Source organism: Anabrus simplex, chromosome 5, assembly GCF_040414725.1.
Source record: "Anabrus simplex isolate iqAnaSimp1 chromosome 5, ASM4041472v1, whole genome shotgun sequence".
Lineage (NCBI taxonomy): Eukaryota > Metazoa > Arthropoda > Insecta > Orthoptera > Tettigoniidae > Anabrus > Anabrus simplex.
Window position 1 is genome coordinate 258,283,511 of NC_090269.1, and position 12,061 is coordinate 258,295,571.

At 42.4% G+C, this 12,061-nt stretch overlaps 1 protein-coding gene across 1 annotated transcript in view; it reads left to right on the forward strand.

The window, feature by feature from the left end:
- LOC136874816 (phenoloxidase-activating factor 2) overlaps positions 1-12,061 on the forward strand; it is a 44,348-nt gene that overhangs the window by 10,098 nt on the left and 22,189 nt on the right. Inside the window, exon 3 of the mRNA XM_067148494.2 lies at positions 7,986-8,254. Within this exon, the coding sequence (XP_067004595.2) occupies positions 7,986-8,254 (269 nt within the window). The remainder of the gene's footprint in view (positions 1-7,985; positions 8,255-12,061) is intronic.

A 12,061-nucleotide genomic window follows, 5' to 3' on the forward strand; every position in this document is an offset into this window, starting at 1 on the left:
CCTCGCCTGCAATGCCATACCTCGATAGATGTTGCAATCTATTGTGTTGCCTTACTTATACATTCAATTATTACCTTCATGCAATCTAAAGGTAACTTATATCCCACACTAATCCTATTACTCCAGGTACCCATTTCATCCCTGCCTTTCGACTCTCTAACTTCACCAGTTCCTGCTGCTTTATCGTAATATTTTATACCCCATCCTTTCCACTTCCTCAAGAGTAATTTCACCGAGCATGTGGCTGTGCGCTTAGGGTCGCGCAGCTGTGAGCTTGCAGTCGGGAGATGGTGGGTTCGAACCCCACTGTCGGCAGCCCTGAACATGGTTTTCCGTCGTTTCCCATTTTCACACCAGGCAAATGCTGGGGCTGTACTATAATGGAGGCCATGGCCGCTACCTTCCCAATCTCCCACCCTACCATCACCGAAAACCTTCGATATATTAGTGCGACGTTAAACAAATACCAAAGAAAAGAGTAATTTCTCTACTATTGTTCTTCTTCTGCCCATGAACTCCACTGTTCTGGACTTCAAGAGAAAAATTTACTTTTATGTTGAGAAGATCTGAAAATACTCCTCTCATTTACTCAGTGATTTCCAAGGATCTATAATTTCCCTTCATTTATCCAGTTTACAATTCATTTCCCTTTTTCCTTGCTTTCTAAGATTCTTCATTACAGTCCAGGAAGGTTTCCCTGCCGCTTGATCAACACTTCCCAGGTTATTAACAAAATTTTTCTTGTTGGGCTCAACAATGATATGTCTAGTATCTACGTACAATAATTGTAAGTGGGTTGGAACTTTAAAACGGGCACACTACTGTAGATGTGAAACGAAGTGGAATCAATTATTATCAAGTCTACCACATGTTTGTCTAGCCCAAGGATGGCAAACCTTTTTCGACTAGTGTGCCATCGGTTAACTTCCTTTAAAATCATCATGAAACCCCTCATTTGACTTCATTTAGATATTAATTTGCATTGCATATAAATATTTTTTGTTAATTGCTTTACGTCACAATGACACAGATAAGTCTTATGGCGACGATGGGATAGGAAAGGTTAAGGAGTGGGAAGGACGTGGCCGTGGCCTTAATTTACGTTCAGCCCAAGCATTTACCTGGTGTGAAAATGGGAAACCACGGAAAACCATCTTCAAGGCAGCTGACAGTGGGGTTCGAACCCACTATCTCCCGGATGCAAGCTGACAGTTGCGCACCCCTAACCGCACGGCCAACTCGCGCGGTGCACTTAAATCCATTTGACTGAATGTTTCATGATTTTATTTTGCAAACATCACTGAACATTACATTTAAAAACAGGTAATTTTAAGAGTAACATATACTTTTGTTGGGTATTCAGCCTGAAGGCTGGTTTGATCCTCCACAGTTCCACTGAAAGCTATCAACAGATAGCCTAGGCGTCACTGAAGAGGCGTACTAGGGAAATGAGGAGAGAGGTAGTTTCCCATTGCTTTCCTCACCGAGCCAGTAGTTGCTACTGCATATCAACCTGCCAAGCCCACTGAAATGCATGCACCAACTGACCCTATGAGCGATATTTTCACACCATTCATAACAGGGACTAACTGCATAAGGTATGGTATTACTAGCATCGCTCATACCTCGGTCACTTTCATATTGTCAAAGCCAAGGATGAGACTGAGACAGGTCAATGAAAGTTACAAATTGCTCTAACCCATACCAGAAGACGTAGTGTAGTGTAAACACTACATCTCGCCAGCAGGGGGTTTTAACCTAATTAAATTTGTAAAGAAATATGGCCTCAGAATTAATATTGTAACATAATTCTTTATTAAAGAGTAATGTTAAAATAGGCTATGTTGGTAGATTTTTCGACCTGTTTATTACATATTAAAAACATTAAAATACCGGACGAGTTGGCTGTGTGTTTAGGGGCGCTCAGCTGTGAGCTAGCATCCGGGAGAGAGTGGGTTCGAATTTCAGTGACAGCAGCCCTGAAGATGGTTTTCCGTGGTTTCCCATTTTCACGCCAGCCAAATGTTGGGGCTGTACCTTAATTAAGGCCACGGCCTCTTCCTTCCCACTCCTTGCCCTTTCCTGTCCCATCGTCGCCACAAGATCTATCTGTGTTGGTGCGACGTAAATCAAGTTGCAAAAAAACATTAACATATGTTAGTGTGTTATGCGGTGTACCACAGAAGTCGTGTTCGTGTGTCACCTAGTGTCATAGGTTCACCAACCCTGGTCTAAAATATGGCTAACCTACAGTACCCCCTTCCGACGCTGTTTGAGTTGGCATCAACTGTTCTGCGTTCTGTATTCATCAACTTCACGAAACAGGAACGGAGAAGTTGGTTAAAATGGCAATGTACCCGTGGCCGCACAGCTAGAAACCGTCATGAAGGAGTTCGTGAGTCAGAACCATACGTGGCGAGGTCAGTTAGAGCTTTAAATCAGTTCAGACTTCGTGACAGGTATGGATCCCACTGAGTAGCGGTTAGGTTCTTGATTCGTGACTGAAATAATGGAATCTACTAGCTTCCAACACCAGAATTTCTGTTTTCAGGAAGAGGCAAGAATTTTTTTTGGCTTAATATACATGTTGAACTATTTATTCTGTGCATGTATATGTGTGGATATTTTATCCAAATTGATGAGCTAGGTTACATGATTTCTCAGACTAGCAACAGAGCCCGTAACAGCTATTAAGGCCACCGTGTTAATAAGTTGATTGCCTAGCTTGAACAGCTTACAAAACTCTGCAAATTTGGATGTTATTGTGCCTTCATATCCAACCATAGGACCCCCTACCTCTAGACATGTTAACTGTTTTTGTCCGCATGAGGCAGACACAGTCTAAATTTATTGATCGGTGAATTACATGTCACCTTAATGATTTTCAGTCTGTCGAAAACACTAATTATAACACTGAAAAACACTGGAAAAATGCATACTATTAAACAAAGAATGATATGTTTCGTTCAACAAGAACATCCAAATCTTATATCAAATCTCTTTAAATCGTGCGCATATACACTGAGTGGCGGAACAGTACGGTAGGATATCTGAGTTCCAAAATGGATTTAGGAAAGGATGTAATACAGTTGATAATGTTTGGATTCTGGACACTTTGATTACAAAGTATGTGAGGATAGCAGGGCGTAAATTATTTATAGCAGCGATTGACTTAGAAAAAGCCTTTGATACGGTCAGTAGGGAGGCGCTATTTTTGAGATTAGGAGAGGTTGGAATGTCGAAAAAATGAGGGAGGCAATTGAAACTATTTATGAGGAAATGTTTGTGATGATTAAATTGCAGGATGGAAGGTTGAGTAAGTGTTTTGAATCGAAAAGCGGGGTGAGACAGCGATGTAAGCTATCCCCGATATTATTTATATTATTTATAAATAATATTTTAGAGGGTCATGGTGGAGACGCATGGCATTGCCCTTGGGTAGGGAAAATGGAGGTTCCGGGGTTGCTATTCGCGGATGACCTATTGATTTTGGCTTTGACGGCAAATGGGTTGCAAAAAGGGTTGGACAAGGTAGTTGAATATACTAGGAAATGGTCTCTCAGAGTAAATGTAAGAAAGACTCAGATTTTGGTGTGTAGGAAAAGGGGTGGGAGAAAGAATAAGGAAGTTTGGAGGCTGGAGCAGGAAGAAATTAAACCAGGGGGAAAAATTGAGTACCTAGGTGTAATAATTAGTAAGAATGCTTCTTGGAAAAATCAGTGTAAGAAGGCAAAACTTAAAGGAAGAGGAGCGCTTGCGGTAGTAGGGGTATTAGAAAAGAAATTTCCAGACGTTAAATACAAAATTCAGAAAACGGTGTTTAAATCACTGGTAATGGGCAAAATGCTATTTGGGGTTGAAGTATGGGGAATGGAGGAAGACAGGAGTGAACTAAACCAGGTGGTGGCGAAATTTAGCAAGATCATGATGGACCTACCGAATTGTACAGCCAATGCCGGGGCCAGATTAGTCTGTAAATAATCGATAGAGGTTGAAATAGCTAAGAGGGTGTTCAAGTACTGGATTAGATTGGAGGAAGGGAAGGGTGGGGCGTTAGTACAAGAAACGTTTAATTTTCAGAAAGGTATGACGAATGAACGTTACTGGGTGAATAAGTGCAAAAAATGGTTACAAAAGATTGGATTGGGGGTATATGGAGAGGTCTGGGGGATGGTAGGAATAAATGGGTATGGGAAAGGATAAAGGGAAGACTACTAGATATTGAAAGACAGAGCTTAATAGGGGAATGTAGAGAGAGAGTCTCTTTATCAGTATTAAATAAATTGGTGGAAGTAATAAACCCGAAAACGGAGTTTGAGGGTAGAAGGGGTAAGAGAGGTTTGTATTGGTGGTTATTGGGTGTTCCGAGGAATAGGGGATGGGTAGGTAGTGAGAATAGGGATAGATGTGTGTTATGTGGAGAGAAGTGGGAGGACTTGCATATTTTTAATCAATGCCGACCTTTGGCGGAGATAAAGATCAAACTACTAAGTAAGAAGGAGCTGCATATGGTAGGGGAAAGCTATAAGATAACATCTTGGTTATGTAGAGAGTGGGAGAAAGGAACGAATATAACGAAATTTTTAAATGTGGCCAGAGCTATATTTATAAAGAAATTGAGGGAGTAACAGGGGTTGTGCAGATAATGTGGTTCGTGCTGAGGGAGAAAGGGGGAAGGCAATCTGCTCAGAGGAATGGATATCCGCCCTGAGCAAATGCGGGAAGGGTATCATGGTAATCATGATATCAGAAGAGGCGGCTGTAGTGGTAGGGGAAAGGGGGAGAGCACCTTGCCCTGTGGAAAGGTGATCCGCCTGGGGCAAAGAGAAAGCCTGAGAAAATTAGGTAAGCGTTGAGAAAAGGGGAGGTTGAGTAGGTTTGAGGGTAGTGTAAAGCTTAGATGGAAGTAAAAAAAAAGAAAAAAAAGCGAGTTGACTGAGTGAACTAATGGACTTGGAATGGTGTACTGTCTGTTGGTGTGTAAATGAGGAGTGAAAAAAAATGGATTGTTTGTGAGGAGGAAGTATAAAGAAGGTATTTGTGATAGAATTGAGATAGATTAAGTGGGAATGTAGTTAAGGAGAAAATGTTGGCAGTATGGAAATTATGAAAGTAGGTAAAAAAAAATGGTGTAGATGCCTTGATGAAGGGTGTAAAATTGAGGGATTCTTGATGTTTATGTATTAAGTTTAATGTGTAATAGTAATTTAGATAGATTAAGGGGGACTGTAGTTAAGGAGAAAATGTTGGAAGTATAAAAATTAAGTCTAACAGTTTGAGGCAAGTGTGGTGTTGTAGATTGTGAAGACTGAGTGAACTGATGGACTTGGAATGGAAACTGTCTGTTTGTGTGTAAGTGAAAAAAAAATTGTTGATGTTTAAGTCTTAAGTTCAAGAAGGTGAGATGTAGTGGGCGGGAATAGTGCGAGAGAGGAGAAGGTGGCGTATCAAGGGAAGAGGGAGGGGCTGGGGCTTGACCCAACCCAAAGAAACTAGGCTTTAGCATGTCTGCACGGCAAGAAAAGAAAAAGAAGAGGGAAGGTAGTGAGCTGACAATGAACAGAGAAGGTGTGACGTATATAGCGGAAGTGTGTGACAAGCCATGTGATGTGTCTGGTTTCCGCCAAGCTGGCTTGGCACACATGGTAGGTAAGGAATACATTGTCAGCAGGTGTAGGTGAGAAATAAGATCAGTTCTTACGTGGCGAGGCTAGTCCCTGCGATCAACGGGTTGGTGGGCATGTATTCCATACCAGGGCTGACGCAGAGACCGGTCTACTATATTTATTTTTTCTAGGTGGTTGGTAGGAATAGGGGAATAGGGAAATAGGGTAATTTGTAGTGCGGTGCTTCCTGCACGTTTGCCGGCTATCCGCGTGCGTGTGGGAGGACACTGAGTAGATTTAGAGGTAAATAATTTAGCTAAGTAGTTTTAGGAGAGATGTAGTGCCTAGTGTTTGTTTGTTTGTTCTTTTTGTTTTGGGGTTTCGCTCTGTCTGTCTTTATTACCTGTAAAGCCGATGGTGTATTCTAGGGTGGGTAATAAAGATATGTATGTATATACACTGAGTGGCCAAAAGTCACAGGAAGACACTGAATGTGATGTTAATAACGAGTTGCTCCTCCGCGAGCCCTCAACGCGGCAGCAATACCGTGAGGGATCGGCTCTACAAGGGGTTGAAATCGTTCTGGAGGCATCTGGACCCCCGCATGTTGCACTACTGCCCACAATTGGTCTTGTGTAGTTATTGCGGGGTTCATGAAGATATACACCAGCATCGAAAGCATCCCATAAATGCTCCATTGGATTAAGATCGGGGGATCTGGAGGTTCAATCCATCATCGTAACTTCACTGGAGTGCTTCTCCCACCATCTGCGTGCCACCACAGAGTGGTGACACGGCACATTGTCCTGCTGAAACATGGCATCTCTATCAGGGTACTCCAGGCCGAGAAAGGGATACAAATGGTCTGAAAGAATGTCAACATAACGTGAACATTTCTGCGCTCCCAGCAACCGGACAATGGGGTCTAATTGCGACCAGAAGAACGCCGCCCAGACCAGAACCTTGTTGACACGCAGGATCCATAGCTTCATGAGTCATACACCACACTCTCACACGTCCATCAGCTCGATACAACTGGAACAGAGATTTATCGGACCATACAACAAGCCGCCACTGTTCTATGGTCCATTCCCGATGTTCGCGGGCCCATGCACGTCGCTGAGCTCTGTGTCGAGATGTCAGCAAAAGGGCACGATTTGGTCGTCAGCTGGTGAAGCCTATGCGGTGCAGTTGCCACCTTACAGTCCTGGTATAAATGGGTTCCTGACTCCCAACATTCAACTGGGCGATGATCTGACTCACAGTAGCCCGTCGAGCGCCCAGTATGGTTCTGCGGAGGCGACATGATATCCGTTCGTTAAACACCTGTGCTCTTCCCATGCGGCGGTTTACGCTGGTGGTAGCATTCTCTCTGCAATATTGAAGATCCACTCTCGACACTGTTGACCTCGGAAACCTGAATTCGCGTGTAATCCCTGGGGTAACTAGCGACGTGTTGCCATCTTCATAACACGGGTGTCAGTGACGGACTGCTGAGCTATGCCGCACCTAGCCGCAACGTTCAGGGGTCATACAAGGCACATTTTCTAATGGGACACCCCCTTCTAGTGATTTTGGCCATTCAGTGTATGTACAATATTGTTTACGTTGGGTAAACTTGTCAGTCATTGAGAGTTGGTGATAATATGAGCAAGTATTAACAAATAAATGCTATAGTATAGTAATACCTTACAGAACTGTTTCTGTACTTATCTTCTTCGTCTTCTTCTTCTGCTTAATCTGTTTACCCTGCAGGGTTGGCTTTTCCCTCGGACTCAGCGACGCATATCACCTCTACCACCTCAAGGTCAGTGTCCTAGAGCGTCAGAGATCTGGTCGGGGATACAATCGGGGACGAGGACCAGTACCTCACCCAGCTGACCTCACCTGACATGCTGAACAGGGGCCTTGCGGGGGATGGGAACATTGGAAGGGAAATACAAGGAACAGGGAAAGAAGCGGCCGTGGCCTTAAGTTAGGTGCCATCCCGGCATTTGCCTGGAGAAGTGGGCAACCATGGAAAACCACTTAGAGGATAGCTGAGGTAGGACTCGAACCCATCTCTACTAGGTTGACCTCCTGAGGCTGAGTGGACCCCGTTCCAGCCCTCGTACCACTTTTTCAAATCTCGTCGCAGAGCCGGAAATCGAACCCGGGCCTCCGGGGCGGCAGCTAATCACGTTAACCACTTCACAACAGAAGCGGTTCTGCACTTATCTAAGCTCGTAATCAATTAGCTCTAAGTTGTAGATGTGGAGAAATCCATGAAAACCATCAAGCCACTTTGAAAGTGACGAAACATTTAAAATACCAAGAGCTGCGTACATTTTAATGAGCGCTATTTATAAAGGGATTAATGCTGTTGGTTTTATTGTACAGATTCAAGATGCATCCAAAGAATCTGAGAGTTCGTGCCGGTGCTTGGGACCTGTCCAAGGAAGAAGACTTCATCCAAGAGCTCGATGTTGCTGAAGTAAAAGTGCACGAGCATTACGTTGAGAGGAAGCTGCATAACGACATAGCCCTGCTGATCATGGACGGTACCTTCAAACCTTCTTATAAAGTGGGGAACATATGTATTCCTCACAAGAAATATCAGCCATCCTTCGAGCCGTGCATAGCTACCGGCTGGGGCCATCCAAGATACGGTAGGGTACAATACAGAGAAGTATATATTTCATAGCATTTTTTCCGGATCCTAGGCTGAATGATTAGCGTACTGATAGTGTCCGGGGTTCGATTCTCGGCCTCGTCGGAGATTTTAACTTTGCCTTGTTAATTCCTCTAGTTCGAGGGCTGATTGTTTGTTTGTCTTAAAACACATCATGATGAAATGCAACACATCACACTACAAACCACCACAAAAACACGCAATAATGAATACATTCTCCGCATGAGGTTGGCGTCAGAAATGGCATCCGGCCGTAAAAATTGGCTGAATCCATACGAAGTGCCAAACCTAGGTAATTGAGAAAAGACCAAAAAGAAGATGTGTTTCTGCATTGAGTTGATGGCGTGTGATTAATGAAGTGGCTACGGTTAGTTGCAGCCTTTAACTCGGACGGCTGAGTTTTGATTCTAAGTGGAATTCGTGTTAAAACTTTAAAATAAGTGCGGCCAGTATCCAGTATTCGGGAGATAGTAGGTTCGAACCCCACTGTCGGCAGCCCTGAAAATGGTTTTCCGTGGTTTCCCATTTTTACACCAGGCAAATGCTGGGGCTGTACCTTAATTAAGACCACGGCCGCTTCCTTCCAACTCCTAGCCCTTTCCCGTCCCATCGTCGCCATAAGAACTATCTGTGTCGGTGCGACGTAAAGCAACTAGAAAAAAAAACTTTAATGAGAAATGTTACATGGCAACAAGAAGTGTATCCGGCAAAAACTCAAAATGAACTAGGAGGCTGAGCGACCCCAGAAATAACCGGATTAAATTGAAAGAAGTTTTATATCCTGTTTATATTTACACTGATAACGTTTATCTAGTTTTATTTATTTATTTATTTATTTATTTATTTATTTATTTATTTATTTATTTATTTATTTATTTATTTATTTATTATATTCATATTTAATTTTTAATATAATGTACAACAGAGCTTGAATCCAACTATTATACAAGAGCGCACGGGATCTGAAGTCTGACGTTTAGCGCTACCATCGAGAAAAAGTTGACTAGCTCGAAAATGGTATGTTACCCTGATAGCGATTCCAGCGATGTCACATTTTACATGCTGTGCCTGTTTGGATGTTGTTATAAGCAGTTTGCGATTTTGTTGTTGATTATTAAGATCTAATATTGATTGGAAATGACGTCTTCCCGATTAAATGCTGACATTATTAGCACAAATTAGGGAAAGGGTTGACATTTATTGCATTCCATTGAACGTACATAATAGATTAAGCACTCAGTCTATATTAAAGGATGACATGGCGCAGGCGGAGGTAACTACGGCAACGCAGCGCACAACGTAGTTATTACTTTCACCGTTCATATGTCAGACTTCAACTCCCATGGACCCAAGTATAATAGTTCAGGGTAGGAAGAAAACAGCACTTCATCAAGTAAGTTCTGATATGAAAATGATAACAAAGAGACTAACAGAAGTAGGAAGAGCTGCTAGAGTCAAAAGTATCTGCATGGCAAACACGCCATGCTGCCCTCTATGGTTACGAGATAGCATAGAATTTCCTATCAGTCGTAAAAAGCGACTAAATTATATAACATTTCTGGATTTTGCAACATAAGGGAATGTTGTTTATCCGTTGAATGCAAACATAAACGCAGTTGAACATTTGCCGGTGAAATAGAAACATTTATACATTTTGATGTGAATATGTCTAGTGGCTAGTGGCTTTATGTCGCACCGACACAGATAGGTCTTATGGCGACGATGGGATACAAAAGGCCTAGAAGTTTAAAGGAAGCGGCCGTGGCCTTAATTAAGGCACAGCCCCAGCATTCGCCTGGTGTGAAAATGGGAAACCACGGAAAACTATCTTCAGGGCTGCCGACAGTGGGATTCGAACCCACTATCTTCCGGATGCAAGCTCACAGCCACGCGCCCCTAACCGCCCGCCCAACTCGCCCGGTAATACCAATTTGAAAAGGTGAGCGAGATGAAAGTAGATTTTAAAAAGTAACAAAATGCAAACCGTCAAATTGCAAACACACACCCCCTGGGCAAAAGTTTACGCGTCCACCGATAGGAAGAGTTCTTGAATATATTTAAGGTCACGATGAACAGCCCAAGTGTTACAGAGGTAAGAAAACGAAATGTACATTAAAAATGGAATTTGAGGTATGGCCATTGTTGTTGTTTGAGTCATCAGTCCATAGACTGGTTTGATGCAGCTCTCCATGCCACCCTATCCTGTGCTAACCTTTTCATTTCTACGTAACTATTGCATCCTACATCTGCTCTAATCTGCTTGTCATATTCATACCTTGGTCTACCCCTACCGTTCTTACCCCCTACACTTCCTTCAAAAACCAACTGAACAAGTCCTGGGTGTCTTAAGATGTGTCCTATCATTCTATCTCTTCTTCTCGTCAAATTTAGCCAAATTGATCTCCTCTCACCAATTCGATTCAGTATCTCTTCATTCGTGATTCGATCTATCCATCTCACCTTCAGCATTCTTCTGTAACACCACAATTCAAAAGCTTCTATTCTCTTTCTTTCTGAGCCAGTTATCGTCCATGTTTCACTTCCATATAATGTCACGCTCCACACAAAAGTCTTCAAAAACATCTTTCTAATTCCGATATCAATGTTTGAAGTGAGCAAATTTCTTTTCTTAAGAAAGCACTTCCTTGCTTGCGCTAGTCTGCATTTTATGTCCTCCTTACTTCTGCCATCGTTAGTTATTTTACTACCCAGGTAACAATATTTATCTACTTCCTTTAACACTTCATTTCCTAATCTAATATTTCCGGAATCACCTGCCTTCGTTCGACTGCACTCCATTACTTTTGTTTTGGACTTATTTATTTTCATCTGGTACTCCTTACCCAAGACTTCATCCATACCATTCAGCAACTTCTCAAGATCTTCTGCAGTCTCAGATAAAATAACAATATCATCGGCAAATCGCAAGGTTTTGATTTCTTCTCCTTGGACTGTGATTCCCTTTCCAAATTTCTCTTTGATTTCCTTTACTGCCTGTTCTATGTAAACATTGAAAAGGAGAGGGGACAAACTGCAGCCTTGTCTCACTCCTTTCTGCATTGCTGCTTCTTTTTCAAAGCCCTCGATTCTTATCACTGCAGACTGATTTTTATACAGATTGTAGATAATTCTTCGTTCTCGGTATCTGATCCCTATCATCTTCAGAATCATAAATAGCTTGGTCCAATCAACATTATCGAATGCCTTTTCTAGATCTACGAATGCCATGTACGTGGGCTTGTCCTTCTTGATTCGATCCTCTAAGATCAGACGTAAAGTCAGGATAGCTTCACGTGTTCCTACATTTCTTCTGAAACCAAATTGATCTTCTCCCAACTCAGCTTCAACTTGTTTTTCCATTCTTCTGTAAATAATACGTGTTAAAATTTTGCAGGCATGAGATACTAAACTAATGGTGCGGTAGTTTTCACACCTGTCAGCACCGGCTTTCTTGGGAATAGGTATAACAACATTCTTCCGAAAATCGGATGGGACTTCTCCTGTCTCATACATCTTGCACACTAAATGAAATAACCTTGCCATGCTGGTTTCTCCTAAGGCAGTCAGTAATTCAGAAGGAATGTCATCAATTCCAGGTGCCTTGTTCCTATTGAGGTCACTCACAGCTCTGTCAAACTCTGACCTCAAAATTGGGTCTCCAATTTCATCAGCATCAAAAGCCTCTTCATGTTCCAGAACCAAATTATCTACATCTTTACCTTGATACAACTGTTGGATATGCTCCTGCCATCTTTCTGCCTTGTCTTCTTTCCCTAGAAGTGGT